Genomic DNA, 12,364 nt, shown 5'->3' on the forward strand with positions numbered 1-12,364 from the left:
CCGACCTCCAAAGCAGTCTCTCAGGCAAAAACCCTATTTTCCAAACAACTTTTAAGTATTGTTGACCATCATATCTCCTTTGGTGTGTTTATAATAACCACTGGTGAAGTGTGTGTATTGTCTCACTCTAGTCTAGTCACTAGACCAGAGTGGGACAATACACACTTCACCAGTGGTTATTATAGATCAGGGGTAGGCAACGTTTTTTGGTGGGAGTGCCGAAAACCCCCACAATGCCTACCTTAGAAGGTGCCAGAGTGCCGGCATGCCAGAAAAACAAAACGAGGGCAGGGGGTACACGGCAGGATCCTCTGCCCCCCAGCCCTGCTGCCCTGTGTCCCCCACCCAAAGCCCCTGCCTCCCAGCTCTGCTGCCCCTTGCCCACCACCCAAAGACCCTGGTCTGCAGCCCAGGCTCTGTAGCTGTCAGCAGCTACCCAGAACCTGGGCCAGCTGCAAACATCTGCTGCCTCTCCGCCCTGGCCCCGGCCCCAGCCCCGGCCTCTGGGGAGGCAGCACATACCGGCAATGCTCCCCACTGTGCTGCCCTCGCTACTTCTGCGAAGCAGCTTTGTGCGCAACCCAGTGCGGCAGGGCACAGCAGGGGGCACAGAAAGCTGCCTGCTCCAAGCTTCCACACTCCGACTGCCCTGTGTGCGCCAATGCACCACATGTGTGAGCATTCCTCCTTCACCCCATGCCTGGGCATCCATCCACCATGTCCCCAGGATCCCTTCTCCCTTTAACTCCCTTCCCCATGTGTATGAGAGCTCTGCCACACCCTTGGTTTATCATCTGTGGGCTTTTTTAATGTATCACAGCTTTCAGGTGTCCTAGGCTACAGGTTCCCTGAGCCCTGGGCTGTATCACCTTGCCCTACCCCCTGGGGCAGGGAAGGAGGAGCAAGAGGGAGAGGGAACCCAGAGGCTTCTGCAGCTGGAACAGTGGGAGGGTTGGCAGCTGGATTTAACCAACCCCTTGCAGGCTGCTATGTGGTCCATGGACCACCATTTGGACAACCCTGGCTTTAGCAGAGCTGTGCCATAGTTCCTAGGTCAGCAGTGGGCAAAATACGGCCTGTGTGCCGGATCTGGCCTGCTGCGGGATTTTGCCTGGTTTGTGGTAGGTCCCTCAGTTCCACCCAGCCCAGGTACAGGGGGCAGCCCAGGCTGTGGTGTGTGTGGCTGGTCCTACCACCCCTGCGTGCACAGCAGGGCTGGGATGGCATGACAGCCGGACTCGCTTCCCAGCAGCCCCGGTGACAGTGGCTCCTTCCAGCTGCTGTGGCCCTGACTGGCTTAACTCTGCTGCCTGGGCACTCCAGTCCAAATGTCCTGTACCCACTGCGGGGGGTGTAACCCATGTGGGCAGAGCACATGGCTAGGCAGATAGGATGGAGCTGCGGGTGAGAGGGGAGCAGTGTTTGGGAGTGGGACAGACAGGTGAGGCTGGGATCGCAGGGCAGTGACAGCGTGGGGCTGGGGCAGAGCTGTGATCTCCAGCCTATGTGGCCCTATGACAGCTGTGGGTTCTGCGGATCACAGGGGTGTGCAGGGAGTGGACTGTAGTTCTGTCCTGTGCCCCAGCCCTGTGCTGTCACTGCCCTAAGATCCCAGACCCAGCCCTATATGCAGCTTCCTGGTTGCCTGTGACCCCATCCCATCTGCCTCGCCACATGCCGTTGCTGTGTAGATCCTGGCCAGTCTCCATAGAGACCCTTGGATTGCTGGATGGTGTGGGATTAGGGCCCAGAGCAGAGGCACAATTTGCTTCTTGCATATCCCTGCTTGCTGAGCCAGCGGCCATTGTAGGGGTGTGTGGATAGCGGATCATGACCCTGCCCTGGCCCTGCACTGTCACCACCCTACAATCCCAGCCCCGCCTGCCCTGATCCCCACCCGCCTGCAGTCCCATCCCAACCACCCAGCTGAGTGTGGGTCACATAGGGAGTTTTGGTGAGCTATTGAATGGTGGGGGGGCATTGCTGACCTGGCCCATGACAGCTCACCAAAACTCGCTGTGGCCCATGGGTCCACCCTGTCCTCGGTTATTGTGTGCAGGGTTTGCTAAACTTGTAGTAGATTGTACACATCTTGGATAAAAAACATGTTGTTTTCTCTGTAATTCCTAATACTCCTCATAGACTGTACACACAGTGTTTAAGTGGCAAGATGTAGGAACATCTCTTGATGATTAATGTCATACTGGAACTTTTCATCTGGGCCAGTTTGTTACTGGAGCAGAAGAACTGGACTGTGGTAGCTTTTTTGTCCTCAAAGAAGTCTGGCCCTATTCTTCCAAGTGGTGACATGGTGTCAGCACTGAGACTTTGTACAATGGAGGAACTATAACTCTGTTTAGGTGATGCCCCCTCCCACTGCTGACACTGTCGGTGGTGGCTGTGGGCGGTTCCCACTTGCTGCTCAGCGTGCCGACACCACCATGGTGCCTCCCCAGTCTCGGGAGGCACCAGTTGTTCATGGGTGCAACCATGCTGTTCTCAGATCAGCAGTGCCATGTTTTTTAGAATGGGAAGCATTTGTGAGCTGTGGAGAGCAGAATGGTGTGGGGAGGGGATGTCAAATATCATTCTTTTTTGCCAAGCTGCTTTCTGGTTCCAGAATTTGCTCTGTGAATCATTAGATCACTAAATGCCATTCCCAGGGTGAGAGGAGTAGGTGGCCTGGTAAGTAAGTGGTTGTTTTGAAAATGTGTTGGATCACTGCTCATGTTTTCAACTGTGTACATGTGGGGAGGAACCAGGCTTCCTTGCTGAAGAAACCGAAACGTGACCCTGTTGGACCATTATTGTGCCTGCACTTCTGATCTGTGGAGTCGGCCTTTGCTTAACTGAGGTCCCTTGTTTGTTGTGCCACACAGTGCTGCTTGACTACTCATACTTCCAGCCAGTACAGTATAGACCCCATCAAACCCTACTGAAGATCAGGGATGTGTTTCTGGGCTGCCTTTCTCTCTTTTCCCTGAATCTCTACCTTCTTTCTCTGACCTTTTCCGTTCCCTTTTGTCTCCAAAGTGAATGGCTGTGAGCCCCCGCCAGCTTTGCCTCTTAGAGTTGCCATTTGTGATTTCTTGAAGGCAGACAGGCATGAATGACTTAGAGCCCAGCACAAAGCAATAATTTGTTACAGTGAGTTTTTTTTTCCCCCCTCTTCAGATACAGCACAAAGAATCCTTCTCTGCAGTCTGAGACAGTTCATTACAAGAGAGGGGTGAGCCAGCAATTCTCCCTGCCTTCCTTCAAGATCGATTTCTCAGACTGGAAGGATGATGAGGTAAATCTCTCCTTAGACTCTCCTCTCCAAAACCTTATTGTTCTAGAAGCAGTGGATTATATTTATTTAGTTTCTCTAAGTTGTTATAGCTGAAAAATTATCAGTTACAGCTGCTATAACATGTTTGTCAGTGTGGGTTTGGAGGGCACTGGGAAGAGTGGGTGTGGAACATTCAAAGCAACTTGGTAGATAAGTTAAGGAAAACAAAAAAAATAGGGTGTTGCAATATTGATGTGAGAGGACAAATTTGTGTTGGGTCCTGAATTGAGTGGTGCTAGGACTTGCTGGCCAGGTGACCTTCACGGGTGGGCAAAATACAGCCCATGGGCTGGATCCAGCATGCAAGGCCATTCTTTCTGGCCCACAGGGCCCCTAAAAAATTTAGAAAATTAATATTTATCAGCCCTTTGTTGCCATTAAAAATGACAGGAGCCAGGGGCAGTAGGACCCAGGGGAAGCCCTGGCAGGCTCCTGCGACAGCAGGGCCTGTCCAGCCTCACCCTTCCACTCCAGCAGGGGCTTCTGGCCTGGGACCATGCAGCTGCACCGTGCTGGAAACTCAGGTAAGTGTGGGGGGGAAGGGCAGGGGAGGAGCCCGAGGAAAAGCTGAGCGTGGGGAAAAGTGGCCCTTCCCTCACCCCATGGCTGGCACTCCCTGCTGCAGCCGCTCGCATCCTGAGCAGGCACAGGCAGCCCCACGTGAGCTGCAAGCGGCTGCAGTGTCGGCCACAGGGCAAGTGAGGGGCTGCTTTTCCCTGTGCTCAGCACCAGCTTGTAACCCACCCCCGCTGCCAGCCTGGTCCCTGCGTCGGCTCCAGGCTTGTCCATTGGGGTTGCGCACAGCGGCAGCAGCTGCAGCCTCCCCGCTTGCCATGCTGGGCAATGTTTGCCACCGCCACCTCTGGGTTGCCCAGTGCGCGAGCTGCGGGTGGGCAGCAGCAGCAGCAGCAAACACTGCCCGGCGCAGCAAGCAGGGGGGCCACTTTCCTCTGCACCGAGCAGCTGTGCCTGCCGCGCACAGCCTTGACAGGTGAGCCTGGAGCTGGCACAGGGCCCAGGCTGGCTACAGGGGTGGGTTATAAGTTGGTGCTGAGTGTGGGGAAAGTGGTCCCTCCCATGGCCCGTGGCCAGCGCCCTGTGCTGCAGCCGCTAGCAGCCCGCAGGGGGCAGCCTGTGCCTGCTCAGGACAGCCCTGCGTGGGTTGTGAGCGACTGCAGCAGGGAGCGCCAGCCATGGAGCGGGGGAAGGACCACTTTTCCCTGTGCTCAGTACCGGCTTCTTCCTTGCTGGCGAGCGTGGGGTCAGGGCTGCATGTTGCCCCCTGCCTATACTACGGGGCCCGGGGGCACTGGGAGTGAGCGGGCGGGCAGCCAGCGGTATCATGGGGCCCACACTGGTGTGTCCCAGGGCTAGTGCGAGCGGGGCCCAGAGCAGGGCAGCAGGAGTACAGGGTCCTGGCCAGCAAGCCTCTGGAGCTGGGCCAGCTCCCCCCTCTCCCTGCTGGTGCAGCCCATCCCAGCTTCACAGACCTTTGCCACCCTGTGTCCCGCTTTGGGCCCCACCAGTGCTGGCCCTGGGACATTGGTCCCAAGTTGGTGATCAGGGGGCGGGGCACCTGTCAAGAGGCGGGGCTACCCATGCAGCCCTCAACAGCTTGCCAAAACTGGGTAAGCGGCCCCCTGCCCAAAATAATTGCCTGCCCCTGTTCTGACCATTGGAGCTCTAAGTCAAAGGCCTTGGTGCCATTTCCAAAGGAAGCAGCTTGTTTTTCACTTAATCTAGCTATGATGCTGTTCCAAATGATCACAGAGCTGTTTGGGAGGTTAGAAACATAAACTCCCTTTTAGAGAGGTGCTGGTAGCCTGTGTGTGTGTTGAGTTTTAGAGTTTGCTGAAAGATAGGTGTCTGATTTAAGTAGCAAACCTAATAAACAACATAACTGATATTTAAGTTTCTTTTTGAAGAGACATTTTCTAGTTCAGAAATATTTATAGATGTATATTACCTAAATTTTCATCAAAGGAATAGTAAGAATCTTCTAAGGAGGATTAAATTTGACATCTTTTAAAAAAGTGACATTTATCTTTATGAAAGTTTTGCAATTCCTACTTGTCTTCAGATCTGCATATTAGTAGTATGCATCTTAGGATATCCTATTTGTGTATCACAAATAGGCCTACTATTCATATTGCTTGCTGAAACAATAGGATATTGAAGGGTACGCATGAATCTGTGTACACATATTTTTTAAGATGCTGCAAAGGTAGCTGAAGGTAGAACGGTTATCCATATTCATTCAAGGGTTTCACAGTAACTGAAGCTATGTTGGCCTTGGCTGCCCTGTACTGTGAGTTTTTACCTATGTACTAAGCAAGCTTCCCTTTGCCTGATGGTGATGTAGCCTAATATTATGACATAAAAATGAAAGGGTTTCTGTTAAATACCATCAGCTGCAAATTGTAAAGAAATGTGTGAACTCCAAAAACATATTTCTGTGTGATTAAATAGTTAATACTGCTACTATAAACTACACCTAAATGACAGGTGAAGAAAAATATTTATTTTCCCAGCTTTCTGTGCATTTGAAAGCACTTTGTGTGTGTTCAGTTTCCCCATTCCTCCTGCTTAGTCAGTATTGTTCTGTCCCATAAATCCTAGGTAAGACTTCAAAAAAATCATATCTTTCTACTTGTATCTTGTGTCTACTATTGAATTTCAGAATTATGTTACACCTCATTGTGGAGTAGGATTGTGAACCCAGTCAGTTCCTAGGCAGCCTTTAGATTGTAATCATAGTCCTGTTCTTTTATTTTATTTGCATTTTTTTCAGTACCTGTCAGTAGTTAATCCATGGTGGTTTCTTAATTTAAAATATCTCGTTTTTTATCACTGAATATTAACAACCCATTGACAGAATACCTTTGAAATTACATAAATAGTGCAAGGCAAGGATTTTTGTGGGTGATATCTAAGCCTCTTATTGTTTTTGTTGCCCACCTCTGGACCCTCTAACTTTTTTAAATGTCAGTCCCTGGGAAGATTGTATTATGTCCAGGGTTTATTCTGGCTCTTGTTTCTTGGTTGGTTAATTTATAAGAGAAGACATGATGCTCCTCCAGGAAATCCTAAATCTCATGTTGAGATTCTATTGTAAATGAGTGGAGTTGAGTCCCTTTTACATGTTTATAGGGCTAGTATTTTTAGCTTTGAAAGGTGTTGTTCTAGAGAACTCTTTATGAAGGGTGGGCCTAATCCCAAATATAGTGCAACAATCTTGTCTGCTTACAGTTACAGCAAAGATAGGGATATCTAGTCCTGAGATCCTGTCTGTCCTGGAATGACAATTCACATGTAAGACATCATTTTTCATTTTACTAATTGACTCCCTGTATAGACTCATAGTCATGCAGGTTGTACGTGGCTTTGTTAAAAGAGGATAGGGTTTGTGGCAGATCACTTTCTGCTTCCAGTGGAACCAAAAGATGGAGGGCGCCAGGAGATACTGATGCAGTATTAGATGTATGAGTAATTATGATGATTCACAGTTGTTGCCCAGACACTTGCAGCAGGTGCTTGAAATTTCTATTCCAGGTCAGCTGGAACTGATAGAAGCTAAATTTAATTATTCTGTATTAAATACAATACTAAATTGTGGGCTGAATTGTGGGGTGAATACTAAATTGTGTGGTGAATAAGTGTATTCTTATTAAGCAACTATACCTTTGGTTTTGTGGTGCCACCCTAGTGCTTGCTGGCTCACTTTGGTCAGTACTTCTGCTGTAGCAATGAAATTTTGAAGCCTTCTTATGTTGCAGGGCAGATGCATTTGAGCAGTCTTCTCCTATCTTGTTGGCCAGGTATTATGCTAAAATGATAGGGTAGGATTGGGGTACTTGCAGGTCACAAAGTGACAAGGGGAAGTCTTTTCCCTCCAGGTTCTATAGGGGTCTTCCCCACTCTAACTGGAAAGATAAGAAGCATCTAATAACTTTACTTTTTCACAAACAGGTGTAAGACGAAGGTGGAAAAGCCTGGATCTCCATTTGCATTGTGTCCATTGCCATAAAATCTGTGCCCTGAAAGCTTTGTCCCTCTTAGCAAAGGACCACTGTCCTTTAGTAATGACTTCTTTCTCCAATGGCAGCAAGGTCTGTGGACCACTGAGACGAGAGTAGTCAAGTGCTAGAGCATGATGTTTGCTGTGTTTAAGTTAATGGTCATCAGTTTTGTCCTCACCCCATGTTTGGGGAGTATCTGTCTGCAAAAATAAACTTGATTCCAGGCTGCCAGTTTCCAAATGGAGGCTGTCCGTCCGTATGTGTAAGCCTTGATTTCAATATTTTTTTATTAATTGCCAGTATATTTTGGTATCTGGCCTGCCCAAAGTGCCTTCTTTCACTGGAGAGCTTCCTGTCTTCTGGCTATGAGCCACTTTCATTCTTGGCTTCCTTCCTCTTACACATGAAGTTTACTCTGCTAGTCCTCGCCTTCTGTGCAATAAGTGCCTACATCTCTACCATCATTTCCTTCTCTGCTCTTTTCTTAGTCTTTAATTCCTTTCTGTTCTGTTTCCTCCTCCAGTTCTTGCTTCTGGAGCTATTTTCACACTGGCCTCTGGGATACGAACAGCTTCTGCTTCTTGTGTTGCTCAGTCTTCTTTCTCTTCCTTAACCTCCTTTTTAGGAAGCCTATTGTATTATTTCCCTGTTCCTACACTTCCCCCATTTATTGGATCTATTTATTTGGTTGGCTTGAGTTCAGAACAGGCACCTTGCTTTTTCTGTGTTCTCTGATTGTGCTGATTCCTAGGGCTGTGTGAAGCTTTGGTCGCTGATTCAATTTGGCGGAGATTTGGTCTGATTCGGCAGCCGAATCTCTGAATCCAAATCAAATCAGGAGACCCTTTAATCTCTCCTAATTGAATTGGAACCTTCCGAATTGATTCAGAGAGATTTGATGATTCAGACATAGACAGCTTTAAATGTGTTTTCTACATACCTCAAGGTACCAGGCGGCTCGTGCATGCTGAGATGCTGGGGTGGATGGAGATGCTGGGGTGGTGGGTGAGGGGGTCCCTGGCACGCTCAGTGGTAGACCAGAAGCACTTCCAGTCCACTTTTGAGTCTACTGCAGAGCATGCAAGGGACCCTCCCCTGCCCCCTGGCTCAGCCCCCCCCGTGGCAGATCACAGGGCTGGGGGGAGTGCAGGCAGTCCCCCACACACTCAGAAGTGGACCGGAAGTATTTTTGCGCTCCTTTGGGACGCTCCATCCACCCCATTGCAGCGTTTACGAGCTGCATCTGGTACCTCGAGGTATGTAGAAAAAACATTTAAGGCTGTGTCTGTGGCCAAATTGCCTATTCTCTGAATTGGCATCCAATCTTCAGATTTGGCCGAATCAAATCAGGACAGTGATCTGGATCAATGAATTGAATCACTGTCCCCCTATTCGGGCCGAATCCGAATCAAATACAGCCCGTTTTGCACACCCCTACTAATTCCTTTTATCTTGCTGCAGTGCTGTGAGCTCCCTCATTAAGGGCCTTTCTAAAAGTGCTCTTCTATGATGGACTGTCTGCCAGGCAGTTGATGAAATCCCAGTGCTGCATCTTTGTAGCCCTTTATTGAACATGCCAGGTTATCTTGGCAAAGTTACTCTTGAATCAACACCTGTTAATGTTGAACAAAGGATCCCATTTCTTTATTTATTGTTTTCTAAAGACTTTGAAATGCCCTGCTGGAGTCGCATTCTTAGAGTGAAAACTATGGATGCCAGGTCTGGCAGACTGCATTCAGGCAGAACCTGAATTTTTTATAAGGTTTATGGGTTTTGTGGCCGTTTGGACCACCACACCTGGAATTCTGTGAACACAGATTTGAAGCTTTTAATAAATGGAGACTGAGAAGGAATATAGCAACTGTGATGAAGCCCCTTTGATCTATATTTGAGTATTAAATTTGGTTTAATTTACTCTCTTCCTCTGCTAGAGATTTTGCACTGAAGATTTAGAACTGTGGCAGCCACCCTGTTGGCTCACATCAGGGCGTGAGCTGAGGACCTCCAGAGCTGGCAGCATGCATCACTACAACCTAAGGAGCTGGGTTGTATAGTTGAGCTGTAACAGCCTCTCATCCTGTGCAGCAAGCACTCATGAGACCATTTAACACATGTCAATTGTGGGGGTTACACCTGCAGCTTAGAAGTTGCCCTGGAGGAGTTGAACAACCATGTTGCAGTAGTTTGTCAGTATTTAGCTCACCTCAAAACTTAGACATAATTATGCTAAAAATGAAATGGAATTGGAGGTTCTGTAATTCCGTGGTGTTCTGAGGAATGGATTTAAATATCTTGTATGAAATCCCAGATCAGAATGTTGACATCCCCTTCCACAAGTGTTTTAGGTATTTTGTGTAGATATTGTAGATCTAAGCCAGGCTGCTCATAAATGACTATGGGAAGGATCAGCTCAACTAACAGTGAGGTTTTTTTGTAAAGATTGAAACACATATGTGTGCGGGCCCTCTCCTGATCCCACCTGGGTCGCCATGTGCGAGTTCTCTCCCGATCCCATCCTCGTCGCCACGTGCGAGCCGGGGGCGAGCCGGGCCAGTCTGCGCACGCGGGCTGTGGCCAGCAGCCCAGGCATGCGGGGTCGGAGAGGACCAGTGGCGAGCTAGAATTAGTCACGGACGCGTAATGGTTGATTTAAAGATTGTTTACTTACACCAAAGATGGTCGTGGTGTAGGCTGGACAGTTTCCAGGTTCAGCTCCGCTTAAATCCTCGTTAGAGGACTACCGGAGTTATTGAAGCTCCGCGGGTTCGGTAGTTTCTTTGCCCCGGAGTTATTGAAGCTCCGCGGGTTCGGTAGTTTCTTTGCCCCGGAGTTATTGAAGCTCCGCGGGTTCGGTAGTTTCTTTGCCCCGGAGTTATTGAAGCTCCGCGGGTTCGGTAGTTTCTTTGCCCCGGAGTTATTGAAGCTCCGCGGGTTCGGTAGTTTCTTTGCCCCGGAGTTATTGAAGCTCCGCGGGTTCGGTAGTTTCTTTGCCCCGGAGTTATTGAAACTCCGCGGGTTCGGTAATTTCTCGTACAGGAAGGGATACGTCTAGGAATTTATCGGCGACGGGGAGAGGCTAGAGGCTGTTCGTTCTTTTCCCCGGAGTTGTTGAAGCTCCGTGGGTTCGGTTATCAGGCCTCTATTGCCTTTTAAGAAAAGCGTTGGGTCCGTAAGGATCCGCAGCGCTTAGAGATCTTCACGCTCTCGCTCTCGAACTCCAATTGCTCTCTCTCCAACTTGGGCGGAAACCACCCAAGCTCTTTATACGGCTAGCAAGCCAATCGCTAGCCGCCACGTGTGCATGTATTGGAATCGGCCAATAATGTGGCACGAATCTTCATACAAATGGCGGGAACTCCTTTGCACCGTGCACCTCCTGGATGCAAAAGAAATGCACCATGCAAAGAAAGCTACAAATTTGGCGGGAATACTCTGTTGCACTGGGGTTCTCCTCTGCAGTAGAAAACTCCACCGTGCAAAGAAGCTGCAATTTAGCAGGAAAATAATTTAGCAGTGCCGAAGCGCGCACAAGCAAAAAAAAATCACAACTTTGGGTTGTGACAATATGATCCCTTCTTAAATGTCTGAGAAGAGACAGCAGTTTCTGCCCCACACATTTTGTAATTGGCAGAATGTAGGTAGTACAGCAGTTTCACAGTTTTAGTGCTTCATTTGTTTCCTGTTAATCTGAGAAATTATTTAAAAATGAGGCCAAACTTCTGTGCATCTGGCAGACCACCTTCTTATTGATCTCATAGTTACTAATATTAGTATTATTGAATTGTTTTCTTGAGTATGGAGTGTAGTGTGTGTCCTGTAGGTGTTTTCCCTTCTGTAATGCATGGATTTGTCTATGCTTTCCTTGAACAAATTTACTGCAATGCCTAACAATTTAAACAATCCCCAAATTGCAGCCAGTTGAGTGCTGCTGTGTAATCTAAGACTGATATGCCCGACCATAATGGAACATTGTTTACTCTCACTTTTACTGTATTTCACAGAGTTCATTGTTCTAGGGTAGTGTAAAGGTCCATCTTAAATCAATGTGTATCTGGTTGGAGTCAGTAGAATGCAGTTAAAGAATGTGACATTGCCTTCCTTTGTCAATCTTCTCTGAGGACCAGCATGTGACAGGCTGGAAAGTCTTTTGTGACACTGCATGCCATATCAGCCAGTTCTGGAAAAGAAGAAATAAGAATCCGTCTGATAGAGCTTATAGCATGCAGTGTTCTTCTGTCTGAAATGATGTTTAAAGAGATACGGTCTCATGGTACTGTACAGATGCTTTAATTCCCATTAAATTAGAGGTCTTCGAATTGCAAGGTTTGCAGCTGAGGTAGGTTAGGAGAGCAGTTCAAATCTACTTTTAACCTCTAGTAAAAAATAGCTGCTTGTTTAACTTAATGCTGTGGGTTATTCAAAGTTCATGAACCTGTCAAAATCTTTCCCCAGCCTGTATTATTTTCAGCCCTTCTAATCTGAATCAGCAGACCCCTCTCCTCCTAGCTTTCATGTTAGCTCACTACCTTGGAACATCTCCATTCCTAAAGTTCAAAGTGTGTGTGTGTGTGTGTGTGTGCATACATGCAGTATATATATATGTGTGTGTGTGTGTGTGTGTGTGTGTGTGTGTGTGTGTGTGTGTGTACACTCATGCATAAAACTGATTTTGGTTAGTCAGGGAGACCCAAAGGCTTGCTTCCTCTTCTTACACAATAAACAGCTGTAATAATGAGGCAGCTAATAGCAATCAGCTGCTGGAGGTGACTTTTGAAAGAGCATAGTGCCTGTAACGGCCCTTTCACCCTTCTGTTTGGAGGCAAAGTTAATCAGTTGCTCAGTAAATTCAAATTGCCTATATGTGGGCAATGACATCTAAAGGTAACTTTACAAGGAATTTTCTTTTCTTGTTTGTTTTCCTTAGAAATATCCTTTTTCTATTGAGTGACTGAGAATTTTGCTTCAGGAACTTTCTTAGCTATTAATTGTGTATCCCCCCTCCCCCTCCCCCTCC

General features: G+C 48.0%; 1 protein-coding gene across 1 annotated transcript in view; it reads left to right on the top strand.

Moving 5' to 3' along the window:
* The window catches only part of MGRN1 (mahogunin ring finger 1), a 148,574-nt gene that overhangs the window by 62,418 nt on the left and 73,792 nt on the right, over positions 1-12,364 (top strand). Inside the window, exon 5 of the mRNA XM_025193207.1 lies at positions 3,175-3,292. Coding sequence (XP_025048992.1) covers positions 3,175-3,292 — 118 coding nt within the window. The remainder of the gene's footprint in view (positions 1-3,174; positions 3,293-12,364) is intronic.

This window comes from Alligator sinensis, unplaced genomic scaffold (assembly GCF_000455745.1).
Source record: "Alligator sinensis unplaced genomic scaffold, ASM45574v1 scaffold1389_1, whole genome shotgun sequence".
Taxonomy (NCBI): Eukaryota; Metazoa; Chordata; order Crocodylia; family Alligatoridae; genus Alligator; species Alligator sinensis.